Here is a 24,512-nt window from a genome sequence, read left to right as displayed (position 1 = left end):
CATAATTGGTCTGTTAAGAGGCAGGGGTGGGTGGGGGTTCTTGGTTGTGCCGGGTTGCCAGTGTAAGCATGGTAAAAAAGCAGATGTGGCCATTATTTTTGTTGTTGAAAGGCATAGTGCCTCACCTCCTCATACCACATGTTCACTATGTCAGAAATACTGTTGGTTATGTGTCCCGCTTAGGTGGTGAATTAAGAGACAGATTGGAGGCTAGAAAACATCTGTAAATGACTCACATACGAGCTGTTCTTACCAGTCGTTACATTGGCTACATAAGAGGTAATAAAAGGACACTGGTGTAACATGACCATGTTTAAATCAACAGTGAACCACAGTATCATCTCCAGCAGGCATTGGTATGGAAACATTGATTGGACTGCATATGGATGAGCTATTCAACTCATTATGGAAAAAGAGATAAGTGGGAGAAAAAGGGCAGATACGTAGGCTGGGAAATGTACAGACGGGATACACAGGGAAAAGGATTGGTGGGGACACAAAAACAAGGGAAAGATCTGTGGAGAAAGAAGGCGGAGATGGAAAGGAGGGAGGGAAGAAAGAGGGAAAAATCCGAGCAGGTGTTGATTGGAGAGAGGCCAGGCGGTGAGTGCCAGCGGTACCTGTTGTCACAGCGAGGGCTGAGGTGTGAAGCTCGTCTCAGCAGAGGCCCTTAGAGGTGTGAGGTGATTATGGGAAAACGGGGAGGAAGACAGAGACATTTAGATAGAGAGACACTGAGAGAAAGAAAGACAGGGACAGAGCGAGTGAATGTGGCAATAAAGTTGGCTGCTGGAATAATGGCAGAGTGGGAAGGAACAACAGATTGAGATGGATAAAGTGAGAGCGTGTATGACAGAAACTAGTCAGTAGGGTGATTGTATAGTGTGTGTGTGTGTGTGTGTGTGTGTCTCCCATTTTATATGGCAGCTACTCAAACCTTGGTGTCTCATTAAACAGCTTTTTGCTGTAGACACAGCAGCAGGACAGAAAATGTCTGAATGTGTCACAAATGCATTATGAGGGGTGGAGGTGTTTGTGTGTCCATTTTCTGGGAGTGCATAGACATACACATCATCAGATGCTCTAGAGGAATAGCTTGTTTCAGAGAGTTTTAACAAGTAGCCTAATTAGGAGCTAGTCCGGGAAACTGGAGCTCAGGAGCCCCAAAGGAGCCGGGTCAAACAGTAAGCCCAGGTTAATGACACCTCCTGAGGGGTGACTTTCCCACAGCAAGAGCTTTCTAAGCTCCAACCTCCACACCTCTCTACCGTCCATCTGGCATTCAGACAGCAGGATTGGGAGTTATGGCTGTGACATCACTCCTAACCTGTGACATCATCACTGCCCATCAGTGACTTCACACAGGTTTGCCACAGCTGCAGACAAAATCTGATGTCTGCTAGCTGGCATGACCAGGTTATTTATGAGCTGACTAGAGGAAGTAGTCACCCATTTCTTCAAGTCTTAAGCAGCCCACCATTCTTCTGGGGGACACTAAAAATCGATTTCTGCTCCACAACAAATCACAAGACCAGCACCTACACCACTTAACTGTCTTAGGACCGACTGATTGTTGGGGGCTCACAGAATATAAATGATAAAGCAACAAGTCATCCTTACAACACAGGAAAACAGCAAAGATACCTGGTGACATCATACTTTTTTTGTAGCATGGTAGCATCAGCACAACATGACTGCCATCAAAGCCTACTGGGCTTGTGTATTCAGATGAGCTGAGTCTGTAACCAATCTCCTTTTCAAAGGACTCTGGTCTCCATTGATGAGTCCCAACGCAGAAGCCTTAGATGTGAAACACAATGGATCGACATGATTAATCAAACACAGGCCCATTATAGCCAGACAGTCACACAGGCCTCCACCGTGCATTAACAGAAAGTCATAATAAGATGAGCAAAAAGGGCTGATAGGGATGAAGATTAACAGATACAGTTCTGTGACGGGCTGGGTGAGAGTTCTCTCTGAAGGTCCCCTTTGTCAGTGATGATGGCCGGAGTGACATGAATGCCTCAGCCTTCTGGAAACATTATTAGGTCAGGACAAAGGTGTGCATCTTATGAGCTATCTGAGCCGAGATGCGTCATATTTTCCCTTCAGTTCCTGATATTTGAATTGTTCGGAATCGAGGCAGGGAACAACAGCATCTATCTGATCTCTATTTGAACTTTTAATAAAAAGTCAAAGATGAAATCGGGAAGGGCACATCGAACCTAGACTTTGATTGAAATCCTATGATGCTCTTCTTTCTTCTGACTTTCATGATGAAATTCATAGCGTGATAATTATCAGACTACACACTCAAACTGAGGTTTTGCCTACCTGTATCAAAGTACCCTCATGTTCTATAATCTACTTGACACATTCAGAAAAACAGTCTGACACTTAAATTGCACAAGGAGTGTGTCAACTCTGGGTCAGGCCAAATGTTTCTGATTTTAACCATACGATAACACTGTTCAGACAAGCGCTGATGAAATATTAAAACAAAATGAACACAGGCTTCTGCAATTTTAATGATGCTTGTGGCATGTGCAACAGAATGACTGTGATGCCTTAACGCCACGCATGTCTGTCTGCTTCCCCGCAAAGACATGCCGAAGTCTCTTGTTCCTCCATTGCCCCCACTGTGAAAGGTTCATCGGGCCAATTAGGCTGCCTGGCCTTATGCAAAATGCCAGGCATTTAGCGGGAATGATAATGATTAGTGCTAGGTTACATATGATCACAGCTGTGGTGAATGCACAGAGCAGTACAGGGTTAGTTACAGGGAGAAAGAGTGATTTCATTTGCCTTCATTTTCATTTTGGATATATTTAAATCAATGCCATTGTGATTACAATGAGACATGGACTCTTCTCTAAAAATGACATATGCAGACATGGGACACTCAGGCCAATTTGTTCAATTTAAGTTCATAATCGTGAATTTGATGCGTCTAAGAGTCAAGGATATGATGCGATTTGCAGTGAAAACTGAAGTGTGTAAGTTATTTTAAGGCGACAAGCCTGAAGGTCTAACATCCTTATTAAATTCAGCCTTCCAGTATACGTCTGAAATGAGTGTGCTGGGTAGGTGAGGTGCTGGGAGAGAGCCCAGCCCAGCCTTCTACCTGCTATAACTGTAATGGATGAGGGGGATGGCAAAGAGAGATGTATATGCACAGACACATCAGCATGCACGCAGAGAGGTACCCACACACAAAACCTTGGGCAAAAAAGAAAATGGACTTCTGTGTTGGCAACAGCTTTTTCCTAATCCTCGCCCCTGGGCTATATTGTGCAGTCAAGCAGGCTATTACATGGCAACAATTAGGGGGGCTGGAGCCCAACACCTGGTCGTCTCCTATTCTGGCCCTTCAGTGGCAGCTGACTGTACAGTCTCACAGCCAGGTGGCCCTCCTTCAATGACATTAGCTAGTCACTCCAGGGTTAATCAGGAGCCTGCCATCATCCAGTGGGCATACATAGAGCCCCATTCAGACTGGAAGCTTTTATAGGGGGGAAAGGGATGATGGAGACAATGTTGTTATAAAACTTGTTCAACTGAAGATCTCAGACAGAGAGCCCAGATAATCAAAATGAACTTGGGGGAGGGGGTTAGGGCCTCTCGTATTCGTGGCCCAAGTTCAGTGTGTGGCCTTGATTGGCTCAAGCAGAGCTAGCGGCACGTCAACTGTGCATCCTGCAGATTATAATGGACCTTTTCATGGGTGGACAAAAACAGATGGAGGAGCGGGAAGTGCTATACATCCATGCAGACGGGCGATGATGTGGGGGGAGGCAAACTGGATTTTGTCAAAGTCGGCAGATACAAAAACAAGTGGGTGTAGCTAGAGCGGCCCTGCTATATCTGCTCGCACAAAGCCCCATTCCAAAGCCCCCTGGCTTGGAGATCTGAGGGTAAATAACACTCATTAGAATAACAAAAGCTATAGATTTGTACCCAAATCAGCTAGAGTCTCATCAATAGTAATTAGAGGCTATACATAACTAATGAAGATGTGTACACTACATTACACAAAGGTACTGAGAGCTGTTGTGTATCTAAACATGGAGTGTTGGATAAGTGGATGTCTGCAGCACAATGCCGTTCTTACATTTCAACCACAACAATGAAAATCAGCAGGATAAATGAAGAAAAACAGAAATGATAACCATGTGTTGTATCAATTTGAAGTTATACTCTGTGACAAAGATGCATTTAGTTCTTTTAAAAGAAAAAAACAACAAAAAACAAAAAAGGTACCATGACTAGAATGTGTTTTGCCTATGTCTGCAACCAACAATACTTTCTCTTTGTTTGACATCAAACTCAATATTATTACAGCCTGTTGCAGTGGAGAGACAGAGGAAGATTTGGCCAATATTTCTCAGTGCTCTCTTTCAGCCACAACCACCACTTGACAATGAAACACAGACTATTAGTATTAACACATCAAAGGCTGCTTTCTGTAAGAAGAGGCAGACAATGCACAGCGATGCATACTTAAATGTTTTGCTTTTGTTATTGCTTTGTTTGCCTTGCCTTGTCTGTCAATGCAGAAAATTCCATTTAGTGCAAAAATGCAAATGCTGCGAGGCACAAGGACATCCTCTAAAAGAGAACAATGGCCATAGGCCAGCAGAGGAGCAGACACTGCCTTTGAACCATTTAAAGAGGCATTAATGTGCAACTTATAAATAATCAACTAATTCGTTCTTAAAACAGCCAATTAAGTCTGTGACATTAAAAGCAACACAGTCTTATGTAAAAAAGAAAAAGAGCAATCCTAGTCTCTGAACAAAAAAAAGTGAATTGAAAATTCAATGGCCATTTAGGGACAAAGAAGCCCAATAATGTCACAAGGTGTCTTCACAAGAGTCCTGAAAAACCCAGGGCTACATCAGAGACCAAGAGATTCCAGCGGAGAATGATGAGTGACATTTCACTGACATTTCCCAGCAGCATTCAATGTGGGGCTGTCTCAAGACAGCATCAGAAATATCTATGGATATGCTTGCATGTGACACATGCGTTAAGGGATGCGGGTTCTTTCAGGGGACGGCCTCAGCTCTGGGGCTTGGTGATGAGGAGCATGGACCCTGGGAGATTGAATGGTAATCACTGGAGCACAGATAATGGATGATTGAAGGCTCTTTCTACGCCGCTGCTGGATTTCAATATCAGAGAAGCCCTAGAATTGGGATTCTTATCAGGGGCGGTGTGTCAAACAAAGGAGAGCTGAGCGTGAAATATGGGGTCCAACTCAGGCACACGACCATGGCGATTAGCACAAGGATAAAAAAGGCCGCGCAAACAAAAGAGGGCAGCTTTAGCCGGACAAAGGGCTGTCCACTGCCTTGTAACAAGAGACACGGAAGGAAGAGGGGACATAAAGGAAGGGAGAGAGTACTTGGTGTTAAAAAGGAGGACAGGACAAGAGTTTTGCTGAGATGGCTGGAAGATGAATAGTGACAGAGCCAACTGTTAAAGAGTGTTCCAGATTCCCTGCTTCTGAAGAGGAATAATGGACCAGCAGGGATAAAATGCAATATACCCCGCCTCAAAGCTATTCATACACATCCAAACAAACACGCATTATCATTCACGTACACACTCGCACACACACAAACACACATGGTGGCACGAGGCTTCACATCTCTGCCAAGTCCATCACAAAAAAACAAAACAAAAAAACAACAAAATTATTCCCATTTATCCCCGGATTCCAAGCGCTACCAGCTTGCCAGGAAAGCTCATTAACCCACTCTTCAAGAACCCGGAGACAAAAGAGGGGAAAACAAAACATAACTAATCAATGAGAACGCACCCATTGAGGTGGGGGGGGGGGCAAGAACATGCATCCATTTGGATAACCTGAGAGGGCTAACAGCTTTTGCTTTAGTGTTGCGCTGGCTGGCTACGGGGCGGAGAAAGAAAGTTCATTAATTAAACAGGGCTAGGGGGAACAGATGGAATGGCTAGCTGGATGCTTATCACTTAAAGCAGACAGACAGGTTTTTACACCCGTGCTAGATGGAGCGCTACCTCACATCAATCACAAAGAACAGGTCCTCTTAACGGCAATGCAGTCTGTACTGGTCCAGTGGTGACACTGGGGTCAGAGTATTCTGGTTTATGGACAGAGACCAATGACACATTAGCAAGAAAGCCATTATAGCAGTTTCATTTTTTGTTGATCTTTAACGGGGACATCTGCAGTGTTTTTCTTTCCAAGGGTATGTTCTCGAACACCCAAACAAACACAGTCATTCCTTTGCATATGAGCAGCCAATCTGGGATAATTACTCAATGTTGGGCCTTTTCTATTTTCTTTGCCCAATTTGATCTGTGGGAATTTACTCGAGTGAGTTTTAAAATGCTGTGGCCACTGTTAAACATCAGAGATGTACAACAGCTATTAATCACTCATTAAACATATAAAAGTTAAAACTAACACCTGATTATGTGTTTGCTTTCTGTACTTATTTTGAAATAAAAGGTTGTGTCAGAAAGAAAAGATTGTAATTTCAATATCCGATGACATATTTTTCATTTATAATGTTAAAGTGCTGAGGAATCGAAATAGATCTGTTATTATTATTATTATTATTATTATTATTATTATAATAGTGAAAATTGTCAATAAATTCTAATGATTTAATTTAAATATATGCAGAATACAGAAATGCTGTTATTCTACCTGATACCCAAATCCGGAGTTGGAGATGGGACAGAGAAGGCGAGTTTGCAAATAACTGACAATCTTGCTGGCTTTCACTTTGCCGCTCACAAACACACAGATGTCGGGCATGAATGCATAACAGACGGTGAGAGAAGGGGAGGAGCGTGAGGGTGGGGGTTCAAGTTTAAAAATACACAGAGCATGACATTCTTTGGGTCTTTACACTAGGCTCCGTAGTTTATATGTGGCTTCCTATTATTTTATTTATCTGTGTAAAGTCATGATTTGTTGGAAAATAAATAAAAATGTGGAAAAAGCTGAATTCTCTACTGGATTGAAATTACACTCCTCTATCAATTTGGGAAATAAAAGACAATCCTTCATTGTCAGAAATCTTTTGCATTAATACACAAACACACCCAAACACAAAAAGCATGATTTTGTAACAACATAGGCACAAAAATAAAAGTCAGCTTCCATATACATACAAACACAAATGTGCCAACAAGCACAACAGTTTGACACCAGCAGTGTGTGTACGCTACCCCAGGCGGGGCTCTGGGTCCCTGCTGTTGGCCGTCTGGTTCCACGCCTGCTCTACCTGTGTTTAAAAGGGGCGGCCCCCATGAAGCTCAGACCTCAGAGTGCAGGCTGGGCTGGGCTGGGCCCCCAGGGCTTTCAGGGTGTGGGTGCCATGCAGCGGACGCCTTTTGTTACAGGCTGGGTGGCAAGAGGAGGAGGAACTGATGTGGGGTGTGGCGGGGGGAAGGAGGAGGGAAGAAAAAAAAATGAGTAATGCTATGAGTCATTCTGCATTAGCAGCAGGGGAGGGAGACAGGGAGAAGGGGGAGTGGATGAAGGGGTGGGGGGGGGGAAGGGAGAGAATACTTTTGCATGTTGTATGAAGCTAGACGCCATATGCCATCCGAGCTGAGCTGCCTCCTGAGTCAGGGCTCTTGGTTTGACAGGCCTGTGCTTGCCCCCTCCTTACCCCCAAAGCTACCCCCTTCTCCCCTAACTAACACCCCTCCCTCCCTCCAGGCAGGCCTTCCTAGGCTCCAGCAGTGGGATAGGCAATTGCTTCGGTTGTGCATGGACTGCGCTCTGTGTATTAGTGTGTGTGTTGGAAGGAGGGAGGGAGGGAGTGTGTGTGTGTGTGTGGGGGTACTCAATGATCTGAACACATCGGACATTGTCGTGAGTCCCGGCAGGAACAGCTGGTCAGCTGGAGAGAGGGGTGGGAGGGGGTGGGGATAAGGAGGGGGAAGAGATGGGAGGCAGTGCGCTACACTGATAATGGGATTAGGTTAAAACATTCAGTGGGGTAGAGACCCCTCCTCTCTGTATAGCCCCCCAAATACTGCGTAAACTCTCAACTGCTCTATCAAAGCCAATGCCAGTCTCCGCTCAAACCACCCCAGCCAACTTCAAGCAGGGACACTTCGACTCAGAAATGCCCCTAACCCAACCACCCACCCAACCAACAACATCCAACCACTTCCAACTACAAGGATTGTATCCAGGAAAAATACAGATTGTTTGACAAGTCAAGTCAAAGACAAGTCACGGTGATGTCTTACACCTCCCTTTCAGAATTTTACTGTATATTACAAACTACTTGGGGGCACTTTCTGTTGATCAGCCCTGTTTTCCATAAACAGGAAGTTGGCTAGTTTTACTGACATGAGCTCAGACCATTACATGAATCCAGCATATAATGACTAGCTTGGCGTCTCACTGTGCCCAGTCAAGCACTGTGTTTCACAGTGATATAGACTGCTGAGTATTATCTATGAGACTGCCGACAGTTATGGCACAACAGCTGGCAAATTAGACCTATCAACGATGCTAAATAATTCATGTGAGACAACACTAACATGGCAGATCCTATTCATGACATCCCATCATGCATACAGGCGCACTTTCATCTCCGCTAGGTGAGGAATCTTACAGTATACAAAAGAACGCACTGTCGTCGGACAAAGACACAGTGAGAGTGGGTCAATAAACTTGCTCAGAAGGGGTGTGAGAATATGTCATTGTCAATGCAGTGACTGTAATAATTATGATGGCGTCTGGGAGGGGAGGAGAGGGGGCAGCAACAGCACACAAAGGAGTGCATACAGGATATCATATTCATTATGTTTTCAGTATACATCCATTGAAATTACGTACATCTCGTTTTGGCATTCAGTGGAGCTGGGGGACTGCAGATATGCTCACATGGGCCTATGGGGGAACATGACAGACTTCAGCAGCTTTCTGGGTTCCACTGAAAGGATCAAGCCCCCCTCTCTTCTTTCTGGTACTGCACACAAATACAGACACACACACACACGCACACCACCTAAAAGCCTGGCTCGCATGACTGGCGATGGGCAGAAACAGATTATGGTTATTGATCGCTGCCTGGAGATGGATCTGTGTGTGTGTGTGTGTGTGTTTTTATGTGTGTCAGAACAGAGGATGGGACTGAGGGCAGTGTGCAAAAACTATTGATTCTGTCCTGTAGAGAGGCTATGTCTCTGAATCAAGGTCAGTTCCGCACTGTCTCACCTATTAGAAACTTGCCATCTCCCCAACACACACACCCACACAGCCTTAACAATACCCCCATCACAAAGAGTGATGGACAGCACATCAAACTAAAGTGTTTGTTGAAGAGAGAAATGAATCTCAGCTCCTGGATGAAGACATTATTCTGCAGTGACAGTATGAAGGATCTTCATCGTACAGTAAATGGCAGCAGACAGCGAAGCCATGCAGTGAAAGGCTGGGTCCAGGTGACACAAACTCATTGTCTCCCTCAAGCCAATATGTCATGTCATATGTACTAATAATACAGGAACAAAATGAAATTCACTTATTCTACTGTGTTGCTGATGAATCGATAAAAAAGAATGGCGCATTAATAAAAAACCTAAGTTGTTTTAGATTGAACATTTTGTGGTCACAATTATTCCAAATGCGGCTGTGGAAGGTAGACTAGTTACAGACAATACACTTAGAACACACAAAGCCAGAGCAGCTGCATTTTCCATCAGGCATATAAATAATAGATGATACATTATGAGTTGTCTGTGAGAGGCTCGTGATGTCTATGGGACCATGATTGTGTCCTGACAGAAGAAATTTACACAAATTCTAACGGGCAATACGAGCTGGACACTGTACAAGAAAACAAATACAACTACACTGATTTCACAAATCAGAGATGGAGGAACAGGAGAGAGTGAGAGACAGGGGATGCGATGAGGAGAAAGACAGAAAACAGCAAGCAGGGAGTATCTATTTGAAAAACACTCTTGTAGGCTATTTGTGTGTGTGTGTGTGTGTGTGTGTGTGTGTGTATTTTCTAAAAATGTTGCTGGTGGTCATTTTTCAATATCAAATCCTATTAGCCTGAGAGATCCTGTGAGCGTTGCAGCAGACTGCTGGAGTCCTCTCGAGCCTTGTGACAGAGCGAGAGAGGGGGCCGCAGCGCCATACTGGCCTTTTATCTGGACACACGGGGGTCATATAGCTTCTCTTTGAAGAAATATTCAACTAATTACCTTGGAGAGTGGCCTCACAGGCAGAGAGCAGACTGTGGATTGTTAAGGCATTGTGAAGGGGTAAACTAAGGATGAGGATTTTCATCTGGCACAAAAACCACATATCCCAGAAAAAAAAAAGGTTGGGTCATTGTTCCAACCTGTGACAGATAAAGAGCTGCATAACCTGAGAAGATGGAAGAATGACAACTGGAGAGGGAAATCAACAGCAAATCCAATGATGAAAGCATATGAATGAGTAACTCCACCTGCTGCTCAAGACTTCGTTTCGTCCATGGTTCATGCCATTGTCAGGCAGGAAATGTGACGCCAATTCTCTCAAAACCTAAAAACTTGGTGATCACTTTCACATGGAATACACCAAATGTAACATTCTGGCTCTGTCCTCACAAGCTCTCTAGCTAGGCAGACAAACAGCAGAAAAAACAGACATACAGATACTCATGCTGGCAGTGTGGTTTGCCTGGCACATTCATTCATCTCCTTTCTTGGAGTGCGTGAGGCCTGGCAGCCTATCAGTGCCAGAACTCCAGAGGCAGCGCTTATCTCCTCTCATAGATCATGCCTTTGTGCTGTCTGCTCCTCTGCTAAGGAATGCCAGGTAATGCTTTTGTGGCCCAGCATAGGCCCGGTACTGTCCCACCCACCCCCTCATCACCCCCTGAGGCTCACAGAGGCAGGCAGGCCTGTGGCTGCCTCCCCCCCTCTGGCACTGAGAGTCACACTGGGCTAATTCACTTGGCGTCGGGTAACAGACATCTGTCACTCAGGATGCCCCCGGGGACACACAGACAAGGCCTGATATAGGAGCGGGGGGTCCAGGGGATACGATGCACTGCAAAACGCATACAGGCAGACGCATACTTGCACACACCCAACTGTAAACAACATACACACGGTGTGCTGTAGTGTAATTAAAGACCGAACGCCTTTGCTGTAAAAGATCATGATACGAGAACTTGATAATTATTTAATAGAAAAAATAACTTTTTAAAAATACGCCAATGTTTTAAAAACAATAAATGCTAGTCTTCCACCCTGATGAAACCTCCTTGGGGGAGGTTTCTATAGCAACCACCAGAGGGGCAGCGTGGTTCTGGCGAGGCGGTGCTGTACATGCTGTCCGAGGAGGAGCGGGACGTTAAGGGAGATCAGGTTTCCCCCTCCAGGGGCCATACTGACTCTGCCCCCCCTTCTCTCTCACCCCCAACTCTGTGCTGCTGGCATTCACATGCTAATTCATCTCCATTGGTGATTACACTCCCTTTAAACCAACTGACAACTACAGCTGGAGTCAGGCTCTTAACGGCACACTGTTGGTTGGATGGTTGGGTGGAGAGATGAGAGAGAGAGTGTGTGTGTGTGTGTGTGTGCGCGAGCGCGCTCTTGTGTCTGTATGCATGTGTTGAGGGTGCTCTTATTTCGGCTCTCCTTGTGCTCCATAAAACGGTAGTGATAGATGATGACACATTATCTGTGTTCCTGCACGAAACAGCCCCACGCAACCTCCCATGATGCTCCAGGCTGTGAAACAGCCTCAGCCTAATAGCTGTATGTAAATCAACCAGCCCATAAAGATCAGTGTCAGCACTCAGCTGTGTACGTTGGCTGACGTGACAAGCACGCCACATGTCTCAATGAATTTACCCAAATGGGCCACCAGTGGTGCTGAAAAGCTCAGTGTTGTTATACATCCAAAGAAATCTTTCGAAAAATACTGCTAAATGTATACTCATAACATTAATGGTTTCATCTGTACGGCTAATCAACAGCTGATTTAAAAAAACAAAAAAATGTTGTACTCCTTTCATGAGCCATCCCTGTATGGGATAGTGAACAGTAAATGAAGCATGAGGGGTAAAGGATACAAGCTCTGGTAGAGAGTGAGTCGGGACTTGACAGCTCTGCTGGCATTGATACACGTGGCCCGCACCAAGCTTGGCAGCAGCGTCCCAGTGATGATGGCGCCATTAAACAGAGGCCCAAAGAAAGGAACCTGGGGAAGTTCAGACAGAGAAAAAGAATAAGAACATCAGGCATCAAAACTTCCTCATTGATCCAAAGTTAATTTAGTCAGTGTCCCTTCATTGTATACAAGTGTCCCAGAATTAGAAAAGGTTGATTAAAAATCCGTTTGTTCTTTTTTTTAAAAAAACGGTTTCTCCATCTGTTTAGGGTTTAGGGTTCAAGTTGAAATTGGATTTTTTTTAACCTAACTTTGCATGACAACCACACATATCTAATGCGAATCGATGTTAGGTAAATGAAGTTAAAATGACAATCAATACTAAACAATGCCCTCATATTGAGCTACCAAACAAATACAAAGGAGCAATATGCATTTCAGCAGCAGCCTGTGAGTGTGTGTGGCTTCTCGGGGGTCTGTTCATGCATATTGGAGGGGGGCCCTTAATCACTAAACCTCAATGGTCGTTGACCTGGAAGTTGATGTGAATGTCAAAGTCTCTCCAAAAGGTCCTGCTGTCTGCAACTTGGTAGTTCAACCTTGTATAATAACCAGTCAAATTGTACGATAAATGGATTAGAGTATACAAAGAAATTAACTTAATCACGTGCCAGAAAACTGGGGTGACACTTTGTAAACTAACATCAGACATTGGTTGCAGAAATCCTCTACTGGTTTAAAGCTAGAATGTTTTACACGCTCATTTGTGAACAATCTGCACCATTGAAGTGTTTAAGCTTAATCCACATTTGTCTTTGTGTATTATTGGGTGAATTGTATTATTTATGTCGGACAATTAAACAGTTTAAGATTTCTTTCAAAGGAGTATGACAAACAGTCTCTCGTGAGGTCTTAATAAATGCAGTTAGCTTTACAGTACACATAACACCGTTGGAATTAGATAATTTTGGACCAGTCATAATAAAGATTATCTACAAAAGAATAAACAACAGCTAAATAAGTAATGTAATTAACACCATCTGAAAGAAATACAGCCCACATGACAGTGAATTCTCCATAGCTGAGGATGAAACATTGAACATTTGCAGTTTTAGTACAATATTAATACAGGTGGATGCTAAGCCAAGCTAAGCTGAGACTCTACTGTTATATTATAGTTTGTATTTCTCAGCGATCTCTGAAAAAAGACTGAATTGAAAGACAAACTTGAAGATAATCAACTCCATGAGCGGGGTTCAACAGTGAGAAATACAAAACAGAGTACATATATATTTCTAATTCATCATGTTCATATGGTAAATATTGCAGATCTATCTCTATCTGCATCTGAAGCCAGCCATTTGCAGACAAAGAAATTTCACTATCCTCACTGGAAGGCCACACATCGAGTGCAGAGTAGTCAAGATGAAAGCTAGCCCAGAAAGGATAGTAACAATCTCTGAGAGCACATACCCACAGTGTGGGTAATAATGCACTGCTGGAGAAAGGGGAACTGAGAGCCTTTAGACGGAAACCACAACAGGAAAAAGAACCTATAAAACTCACAGCAAAGTCTGAATTGGAGGCAAGAAGAAGGGTCTGCTTTTACTTGTGAACAGATACGGGAAATTAGTACAGTCCTGAAAATAGCCTGTGTGGGGTTTCTTTCTTATTGTGCCAGGAAAATAAGACACTTTGTCACCGTAGTACAAAAGGAAAAGCAGCTAATTAAAAAAAATCTTCAACCACATCCAATAAAGGTAACTTCCAATGAGTTGTGCTTGTATAGTTCAGCTTAGTCTTAACAAGATGCACTGCAGTGGTTTACCTGTGGTTTCTTCATGATCTGGATGAAATACATGTGGTTCTTCATTGGATAGATGATAATCAGCACGTCTCCAAAGTCAGTTGGGATGATGCCACGACGGTAGTCCCTGGTGTGCTCTGACCACACAATGTGCACCTCGTCATTTCCCAGGTGACGCAGCTGCCAAACAAACAAAATCAGTCTAATCAAGTGCATGGCGAGTGCAGGTAATTTTCATCCTTGTGGTGTTGATGACAGGAACATAAATTTAGAGATTAAAGCGTTACTCTGGGTTTATCCAGTCAGTACCTTAGGCTCGAGTCACCTCTGGAAGACAGAGGAGTGAACTGAGGTATAAAAGGTATGTAACTGATAATTAAAAAAATGATTTACTACTGACAGATCAGTAGTGTAAGAGTTGTAAGCATCTTTTATCATTGCATACAGCCATATTTTAATTAATGTTCCATCTAAAGCACTGTTGGTGTAAATATAAAAAGGTACAAGAGCAAGGTGAATGCTTACAGCTCAATCACAAAGTTTGTTTGAAAACAATAATTTAAATACGGGTCTGAGCTCCTGTTTTGACTCCTTTTATAGCTTTTTTTTATTACAAATTCAAATTGCAAACACAAAATGTACAAAATTGAGCATTTCAAAACCAAATAATTCAAATCCAATTAACTTTCCCCATCAGAGATTAAATTGCTTCCCATTTCCACTCTATTCACAAACACAAATGAAACTGGGCAGGGCAAGAAGATACACTTTAATGACAGGAAATTGACTGAGGCTAGTTTGAAATAGGTAAACAGCTTTCCCCTTTCCAAAGTAAAATAGATGGACGACGCTACATTATATTCTCTGACAAGTGTAGATCACTTATTAGCTGGTAGGCCTGTGATGTTTTCTGGGGTATCATGGACACTGAAAAGTGAGCCTCTACACAGAAGAAAACATCTGCCAATGTACTGTGGGCCTAATGAGCCATTAAGAAACATGCCCTCGCCACCAAAAATGCAATTAGCACATTCTATTATAAGCCCTTAATTATGGTAATACGGTAATCTTAAACAAATCCACGGCATGTTGATTACTGGAGCACGCCAGTTCAGTCTGTCTGTCCAAGGATCAGCAGGTACCAAACAGGTCAGTCACTGGGACAATTTCAGAGAAAATGTTGAATATGCATTTGCTGTAGACAATCAACACTGGGATGTTAATTTGGGTTAAGATATTAGCATTTGGATGAGCTTAATCACAAGTTTAATGAGGATGCTTATGCTCTAGTCAATCATCTTCTGCACCGATCTATTTACTCCCTTGTTAATCACATCCAAATGTTTGAGACTTCTTTAATAAAATGTGATTCAAGTCAAAGGCTCTTGTCCAATTAGCCCTCTTTGACCTCCCACCCAGCAAATAGGCTTCACACACATGGAGACAGCAGACCGGAGGAGACCAGAACACAAGAGGCTCCTTATAAAAACAACCTGCAGTAGCCCAGTTAAGCTGTGCTGCCTGGGGGTGAATGTGATAGCCAAGGCACCAGTCTATCTCTCTCTCTTTCACAGACACACATACACATGCATGCGGTCTACATGGCCTGACCCCAACCCTGCAGGTCGCTTCTATAACCGCATTACTGAAGCCAGCTGCTACTGCTGCAGCCTGCGCTGCCCTAAAACCCACAATTGGATTGAGGAATTCATGGTTTTCCCTCTTTTTTCTTTGGTTTAGCTGCGCCCCCCTCACCCCTTCATCGTCTTCAAACAGGCAATCTGCCCAGCGAAAGCTCCCCCATCCGTTGTTCTCCCACAGTACGCCTCTATGGTTACAGGCAGTAAAGTGGGTGAGTGCTGGACTAAAAGTGTTATTTTTTTAAATTGACAGAGAAACATCATACTTGGACAGAGACAAAGCCTGTCTCTCATTCCAATTCTTCGTACCACTTTCTCTTCTCTTTGCTCCCTCCGCTCCATCTTTTTTTTTTGAAGCATCCTTGCACGTAGCCAGCCTGCCAAATTTCTGTTCGGCCTGTGGCTGGTGTGGAGACCTGCGCAAGGTGAGCATCGGCAATTACAGAAGTTCCCGGTGAAATGAATGGAAGTGGAGTGTCAGCACACACTCCTCTCTGGGTATGGCCGCCCCTCCAGCGCCCCACTCTGGCCAACCGAAGATAAAATCTTTACTCAGTCTAACTAATTTTTGAAGTTACTAAGAACAGGTTCAAGATGGGTTCGGGGGTTATTTGTGTAACGGAGGGAGGGGGGAGGATCTGTGGATGACTTGAGGGGGGGTTGGATATCAGGAGAGCCTGATGAATTTCCCTTCTCAGTGGGGGACAGTATGAGAAGATTGGCAGCGCAAGCAGGGGCCTTGCGGCTCATTTCTTCGTGCTAACTGCTACTGGTGCACTACAGCTCAGAATCCCACTGCAGAACCCAATCGATTGCTCCTGTGGCGGCAGCAGGAATTGGATAAAAGGATCCTGCCGGCATCCGGCCGGCGCCTGCCCTAGCAGGGAGAGCTAATGGCTGAATCCAGGCCCTGGTCACAGCACACAGGGAGGGGGGCAGGGGCTAGCAGAATCATAGTCATTACCGCCGCGGCACATGCCCTCTCTTCACTCACGCGCCTGCGACTCTCTACTCCTCAGGCCTGCCTGGCTGGGGTCACTAATCAATGCCCGTACTCTAGAGTCACACCTCCTGATCACAGCTTAACACAGAGCTGAAGGCTACAACAACATACTGCTATGGACAGGCAGGGCTGTGTAGCCATTTCACCGAATCAAACAAGCGAAGCAGTATTTTCTCTTTTTTAATACTTGTGCAATTAACACAATTCATATTGTGATAATCCAAATGTCACAGATAGGCAGGAATTGTCAAAATGTATCACAACACAGGAAGACATTTTTAACAAAAACAGGACTTTTACCTTTTTGGTGAGGCAGTCATCAGAGTCAGATGGCATACGGGTGGAGACGTGGAAGATAGCTTCCACGGTGGAGGTAGCATAATAAGGAGCTGTTAGACCTGTGCTCCCATTCCTCTGGAGGCCCCCCATAAAGCCACAGTGTGTGGCCAGATCCACCTGCAGGATACATGTACAATTTAATGTGCCTGTACATCTGTGTGTGCATATTTATCTTGTATCTGTGGATACAGAGGGTGTGTTGATGAAAGGGTGTGGTTGTCCGCACCTCCCATCCAAGTCCAGACACAAAATCTTCATAGGCCTGGCTGCCTGCGCTGTTAGACAAGATGGAGCACTTGTCCTCTTGGCCCTCTCCGATGTAGAACACAGCAATCTTGTGTGTCTCTCGACTACAGAACAAAAGATATAGTAGCCAATATTAAAAGAACAACTACAACAACAACACAGCAGCCCATTTTATAAATGCAAGAGAACCTGAAAAGCTTCCAACTACTACACTGGCCACTTCAGATGGAAATGCTCAAAACACTACACCTTACTTATTAAGGTAAATTGTGTCTAAGTGTAATTGAATTGTTAAATAAAATCAGGAGAGCAAAATGTGAAAAAGTTTGTCTGCAAAATTTTTTTCCATTATCTCTCCAGCTCTGACATGATTTAAAAATGAATAGCAGCAAAGCACCCCCCCATCTCTACTTTTCCTGTTGCCATGGCAGTACATCATTCTGGGGTAGATTTAGGGCACTTTGCATGCTTGTGCACAGGTTGCCCAACGATGTCTGGCCATCTGGTAGAAAGAAGTCCAATCCTGAGGGACTTCTTTAATAAGCTCCAGTCATTAGCAATGTGTGGAGCACTTATTGATTGGACTAAGAGAGGCAGAGTAAGAGAAGGACAGCAAGTGTGATAGTGGGAGACCTTCAGGGCTGTGATCAGCAGGAAATGGTACAAATTAGCAAAACCCTGACAGAGAAAGGGAGGGACGGGGCAATATGATGCTGTTGAGGAAGTATTTGACTTATAGACATGTTCATTTCACTTATGTAAAGCCAGATTAACATTAAAATATAGATAATTCTATGTTAATTGGTATCTTAGATTAACCCAACTTCTACAGGACACAACAGACTAAGGGCATTACCACTGCCTGGAGTCCAAGTTCTTCAGCTCCCTTAAGAGTTTAGAGTTTTTCTTCAACAAATGGAAACTTTTCCTGTTTGACAAGAACAGACTTGATTAGACATGATATTTTCAATTCTGTACATAAAACACAATTCAGGAAACCGTGCCATGCTGGCAACAATGAACAGCCATTTGAAAAGGTGGTATAATCTTCAAGTGTACTGTCAAAACAACATTTCAGGCAAAGTTTTGTTTTCCAGTCAAGATTAACAAAGGCAAAAAAGGCACAGGTGCAAACAGCAATCTCCTCCTAGCTGTGCGCACGTTGCACCATTAGGAGGTGTAAGCTTTTAATTTACGGAGAAGCACAGCAAAGATGAGGCTCTGCAAGGTAGACCTTAGTGAAAACACCTGGGCACTTTTACCCTGTGGAGAGGAGATTAAGACACTCCAGACTCGAGTATGCTTTTAACTTTGCTCTTTCTCTCTTTGAGTTACTTTCAGGATGAAGGAAGCAACTCAAAAACTATATTAGACTGCAGAGCTTCTAACAATTTTATCTGTCATACAGGCTACATTTATGATGTGGTTTGTATACTGAATGATAAATAACTAACAGACGACTGTATCACTTCTTACAAACCCACTTTCCTCCATTTGTCTCTGTCTTCCTACTGTATATTATAGTGCTAACCAGACCAATGATTGCAGCCAACTTTAGCTGATAGTGTACCTGCGGTCCCAAGAGTTCATGCCAAGATCATTAAGCAGCAGCCGGCAGAAGTAGAAAGGAGCTTTTGGTTCCTGATGGGAGGGTTCCCTCTGGCAGGCAGCCCGAAAGCTTACATCAGCATCCCACCTCCTCACTTGTTCTTCCTCCTGCTGAGTCTGACGCAGAATGGCCTCTAGGATGGCGCTTTCTTGCTCTAGGTTCATGCCATGGGGTGAAGGCGCTGGCTGGTTGAGCCTGAGTTGTGGCTGGGGCAGGCATTCTGGGCTGCACTGGCCCAGGTCTTCCAAAAGCTTATCCAGAATATCTACCTCTTCCTCTTCACAGCAGTCAGAGAGGGAGTCCGAGACTGAGCAATGATTTTTGTATGGCCCCTTTGTTGGAGAGTTGGGCTGGTTTCTGCTGGGTGTGACAGTAGTGGTAGCAGAAAGAGGGCGATCAACTGCATGAAAAACTCCTGCATCAGCACAGTCGTCCTGAGTGGTGCAGTAGAGGATTGCGCCATCCCATGAGTATTTGCCCGAGATGTCCCGGACAATGATGCGCACTTGGGAGGAAGGCTGGGGAGGTTGTCCGACGGTAGGGGTCTCGGCGGGGATCTGCAGGTAGGACACCAGTGTGCTATCATTGAAGACAAACAGCTGCAGGTTGGGGCTTTTAAAGACCTCGGAGGACAGTTCTGACGACTCCACGTATGGGTTGTCGTGGTTTTCGCTCACTAGGCTATGGAGAAGGGCAGGGCCACCACTCAGTGGATGATGGCCTAGATGGTTCACCAGGTGTGTCATGACCATACGCGCTGTCAGGGGAATCAGTTCCATGTTCCGACGTCGCTTTTCTGGTGGAAGAATGAGGGAGATAAAAACACTGACACCATCTCGGAAGCAAAATACATTTGAGGAAGTGTAAAAGCGTTGAATGGAAAACGTTATGAATGGATTTAGGAAGCTGTACATAGTGCTATCCTTCATATGTCCAATGCAGAAGAACCATATTTCAAAAAGTGTAGACATGCTATCATCGCTGTTAGCTCTTTTTTTATACAAAGCCAAACCTCATTTATGATTATTAGCAGGGGTACTTTATTCATTTCTCACAATAGCTTGGCCAGCACACCTCTAAGTAGGTAGCATCTAATCATGAGAGACAACTTTGAAAAGACCATTGAGTCTTCTTACAATGGACAAGCGTTCAGACTGGCTGAGTGCTAATGAGAACCACCACCTTTACAGGCTGCTTAATAGGACTCTACTTAGTGAATTGCATTTATGTAAATGCGCAGTTTTTTACTCCCATGTGAAAGGCATGCCGTGCTTTATTCTGCAGTGATGTGGGAAAAACAAGAAGATGCACTCTTGCATTGTGACAGTGCTATCAATACCATCATCCCCCATCAAAGTGGAGAAAGCTCTTTAGAAAGCAGGCCAAGCTGCATTAGAGATGCACTGGCCCTTTGATGTGACTTGATCAATATGAGGTGGGGGCATGAATATAACTAGGCCGGCACTCTTTGGTTTGCCCTTTTGATAGTGTTTTGTTATTTCTACTAAGACTCTCTGCAGCTGTGCACCAAAAAAAAGCAGAGGTGTGGTGAAATTTTCCAGGCAAAAGCTTCTGTTCAAATGTCTTACATTGTTTCAGTAGACATGTGTCTGCTCTCTAAGGACTTGTCAGAAGTTGTTGAGGACAGGAAGAGGAGAGAGAGAGGAATACATTGCCTAATGGAATCACAAGGTCACAAAAAAGAAGGGGGAAAAAAAAAAAATCACATTTTTATCTAAACTCCATAATGGGTCTTCTCTCTAGGGCTGAGTACTAATGTGAACATTCCAGTCCCTGTGATGGTTGATTCCCTTTTCATACTTTTAATAAGACATTGACATTTAATGGAGAGGCTCCAAATGGATGGGCTACTTAGAGTTAGCTTTTCTCTGTAATATGTTTATTTGATTTTTTACAGGGGAGAAATATACTCTCACTGTAGTCTTACTTACAGTATGGAGCTGAAATGAAATAGCGTAAAGATATTGTTTGGGGAGCAGCTATGATGTGACAGCTCTCACACATATGTATCCATACGTACAGACACATGCAATTAATCCAGCATTTTATCTACACACAGCGGGTAAAAAAAAATGGGCTAAAATGGGCACCAGCATGGCTCCATGTCCTTACCCTCAGCTACAGTGAGCAAGTTGCCGAAATCTGTGGTGGTCATTTGGGAGGGTGGTGGCTCGAAGCTCTTTATCTGACCCAACATGAGGTCATAGTCGGAAGACAAGTCTGATAAGCTGAGGAGGTAGTGGCTCTGTTGGGTGTGCAGGTTTGAGCCGGATACACAGCAGTGCAGCACCTGAAGAACATGGAAAAAGTAAAAATATCCAGATGAAGTAGGGGGGTCGTTTTTCTGCATTATGATTGTAATAGACGCTTTGATGACTGATGTGTAAAGACGCCGTCCTGTTAGATAGGGTGGTGTCTGGTGAGACGATGCACAGTGACACTCCTGCAGGCCTGTTTCAGATTGACACGACGCAGGAGCATATGAAAGGGGAATATATGCTCCATTTACATCATAAGGCGAGGGAGAGAGGGAGGTTGGGAGGGAGGGAGAGAAGGAGAGAAAAGAGGGTCTTTATTGCTACTAATCCATTTCTCCTGTGATGTGTGAGTGTATCGATCTACATAACAGATGGCAGAGCATCCGTTGGCAGGGCTAGATAAGGCGCACTGGGGCAGTTGATTACAGCCATTGGACAGGTTTACACTGTTTGATTTAATTAAGACTTTATCCTTGTGCTCAGCTACCACCACAAACATGCATGCTTAGCCACACACTGACAAACACACCTGTATACTGTATAATCTGAGTGTGAGTTAGGTGTTCCATATGAGTGGGGAAAACATATGCCTAATGTATGTAAATGAGGGGGCCTCTCATTCAGAGTAGAGCAACTTGGGTAAAGCCATGCAAAGGATAATCCCATTCAATACACACATACGCTCAAACTTGGCTGAGAGACGCTCAGAGGCAGACTGGCCCTGCCATCTGAAACAGTATTGTGTGGGGCAATGTAGACAGTATGTGGATGATTCTACTGAGCAGACCTCTGGGTGCATGGGGGGAGGGATTGGAGGCTTGATGCTGAAAAGGCCTGAACCAAACAGCTGCTACGCCAAAGCTCCAAAGAGGTTCCTCGGTGGAGAGGTGGAGAGACAGAAAGGGAGGGGGACAACCCACAGCTGTGCTTGACAACTAAGTGACTGCACTTTGCATAGCAACAGTTCCTGGAAGGTAACGCACAGTGAAACAGACATACTGTAGTTAGTGGCGCACATATTGTATGGATACATGAGTACGCCTATGTACACACATGTCACATAATAAACACACAACCAGAGACATACAGGTGCGCACACGCACAAACGTACCTATCCTTGCTCTCTCTAACACACACACACACACACGGTTTGTTGCACTCTATCTGTCACACACTCTCACACACTCACACACAGACAGAGAGGAGAGGTGCAGCTGGCTGCTGAGGCAGGCGGAGAGAGCAGATGGAGAAGCTTGAACAGAACTCCAGTGAACCAATGAGGTCTAGTGCAATGTTGCTACATCGATGCATGCTTTTGTTTAAAAAAAAAAAAAAACAGAAAAACTTTTCTCACTTTATCTCCAGACGAACAGCACGCCAACCTTTTCATTAGATGGGAAAACGTATTGTTTCTAGTGTTTGAAAGCTTTTGATAGAGCAGATTGACGCTTTTATTAAAATATAAAACTGTAATTAAAGGAAGGTGAAGCATGAAAAATAAATGGACACTCCCTGCTCTGACATGTCAGTGACACCGGCCAGTCATGGAATAAAAGAGAGATGTTTTCTATTAGGGAAGCTATTCTCTGCGTGGTATGGAGAATAATTAGCTGCCAATGTATCGGTGGAAATGTATAGATTTCAGTCTTGATATTACATTAATATTGTCACACCTTGTGACACCTTGCTTAATATATTATTTCCAATGAAACCCAGAGGGCCGTGCCTTTTGTGTGCCGATAGACAACCAATCATGCCTAATTGTCTTTGCCTTCATAGCAGCTGCAGTCGCTCTCATATTAAGACATATTCCATTCAAATCTTCAGGACAAGCGTTTATAGCCTGAGCTTATCAAGTGGACAAAGGGTCCTGTTTGAATAATTGGACCATTTCTTATCAGGGGTGACATCCTTACAAAGATCTGCCATTGACCGCATCTGCCCAGACAGGAGGGAATGAATAATACCTCATTCATTTGTGCCTGAAGCTTGGCCCTCATGGCCAGGGTCAGACCATAAAATAAGGATTCGATGGATAAATACAGAGAAATAGATGTATATTGGAAAAGTTCCCTGTTTTAAACAAATGTAGTATATCCTAAGACAAAGCAAGTTGTAAGAATTTCCTGCATATGATAAATGCAAACTGCTTGCATCAGCAATGGCGGGTTCCTCTATGCTTTTGTGCCACCATAATGTTAAATGAGGCATAGTGATGAGGTCATGGTGGAGGTGAGTCTAATTAAAGTAGCAAGCCCATTTGGTAGGATGGGGGGGTGGAGGTGTCAAAGCTGAAGTTAATGTGTCTGCGGGCCACGACATTGTATGTTTCAGAGGATATTGGGAGGCATGTTTGTTGGTAACTGCAACTTTTAGTTGCCAGTGAGACTACCCACCCTGTAAATGTAGTCCAGCAGCGGGGCCTTATGGGATGTGCGGTCCTCCATCAACGGCATGGTGATCGGTTCCAGTAGCAAACTCAGGGGAACAGCCATGCACCAGTCCAACAGGCAAAGCAGCAGTGAGACCATCAACTGATGAGGTGAGAAAGAAGAGACAAGTTCCTTTTTTTCAGTTCAGTCATCCAACATCAAAACAATACAAAAGAAATTAGAATATTGATAGAGCAAAAAAAAAAGAAGAGCAGGACAGTTCCAGAGAAACAACATGTAATAAATGAGGGCTGCCAAGACAGAAAATAGAGAGAGATAAAAGAGAGCAGAACAGTAGAGAAACAGTAGAAACATTCCTCTGCAACAACACCATTCCAACATGATAGATCAAGGGCCCTTAGATCTCTGCCATTTCACGTCCCCTCCTTTCCAGCATGTACCTTTTTGTCTGCTTCCACTGTTGAGTGCTCTGCGCTCGGCAACAAAAAAGCTATTGTGGCCACAAAGATCTGTGTTGGGGCAAAACAAGGAGAAAGATAATTGGATGACACACTCCTTTTCATCAGCTGTGTCTGCTAAAATAGCCGTGATGCCACAGGATGTAGAATATGCATATGTATGAGTACTGACGCACATGACACTAGTATTCAAAAACTAATATCACATAAAAGGAATTGCCTAGTTATAAATTTTCTCACATGCCCCTAATGGCTACTTACAATCTAATTGTGTGCATGTGCCTGTGTGTTTATGTGCGTTACCTCAATGATTTTCTTCGGCAGAGTGGCCTCCAACCTCTGGAGATGTTCCCAGTGAGAGATGAGCAGCTGATACACGTCACAGGCTGCTTGAGCCACTGCTTTGTTCCCAAACTGGACAAACAAACAAACAAACAAGAGGGCAAGACGAGACGTGATCAGTGACAAGACAGATTTGGCTCCTTTCATAATAACCAGCACGAACATAGAGTTAATATTTGATGGTAAACTGTATTTGTACATTCTTGGGGTAGAATAATGTTTTTTATTTCAACTGCCTGGACATTGTTGCTGTG

The 24,512-nt window shown here is 44.0% G+C and overlaps 1 protein-coding gene across 4 annotated transcripts in view; it reads right to left on the bottom strand.

Moving 5' to 3' along the window:
• Positions 1–24,512, bottom strand: part of ralgapa2 (Ral GTPase activating protein catalytic subunit alpha 2) — an 84,107-nt gene that overhangs the window by 13,934 nt on the left and 45,661 nt on the right. For all 4 annotated transcript variants that reach the window (XM_027274690.1, XM_019261315.2, XM_027274691.1 and 1 more), the window contains 10 exons: positions 24,220–24,330; positions 23,899–23,967; positions 23,462–23,599; positions 20,920–21,097; positions 18,748–19,582; positions 18,034–18,105; positions 17,158–17,281; positions 16,893–17,048; positions 13,971–14,129; positions 12,105–12,232 (listed from right to left, as the gene is read on the bottom strand). In XM_027274690.1, the coding sequence (XP_027130491.1) occupies positions 12,105–12,232; positions 13,971–14,129; positions 16,893–17,048; positions 17,158–17,281; positions 18,034–18,105; positions 18,748–19,582; positions 20,920–21,097; positions 23,462–23,599; positions 23,899–23,967; positions 24,220–24,330 (1,970 nt within the window). The remainder of the gene's footprint in view (positions 1–12,104; positions 12,233–13,970; positions 14,130–16,892; positions 17,049–17,157; positions 17,282–18,033; positions 18,106–18,747; positions 19,583–20,919; positions 21,098–23,461; positions 23,600–23,898; positions 23,968–24,219; positions 24,331–24,512) is intronic.

The sequence above is a fragment of the Larimichthys crocea genome, chromosome XXIV (genome assembly GCF_000972845.2).
Source record: "Larimichthys crocea isolate SSNF chromosome XXIV, L_crocea_2.0, whole genome shotgun sequence".
NCBI lineage: Eukaryota > Metazoa > Chordata > Actinopteri > Sciaenidae > Larimichthys > Larimichthys crocea.
Note: the sequence above shows the minus strand (reverse complement) of the source record. Positions and strands in the feature narration are given on the sequence as shown.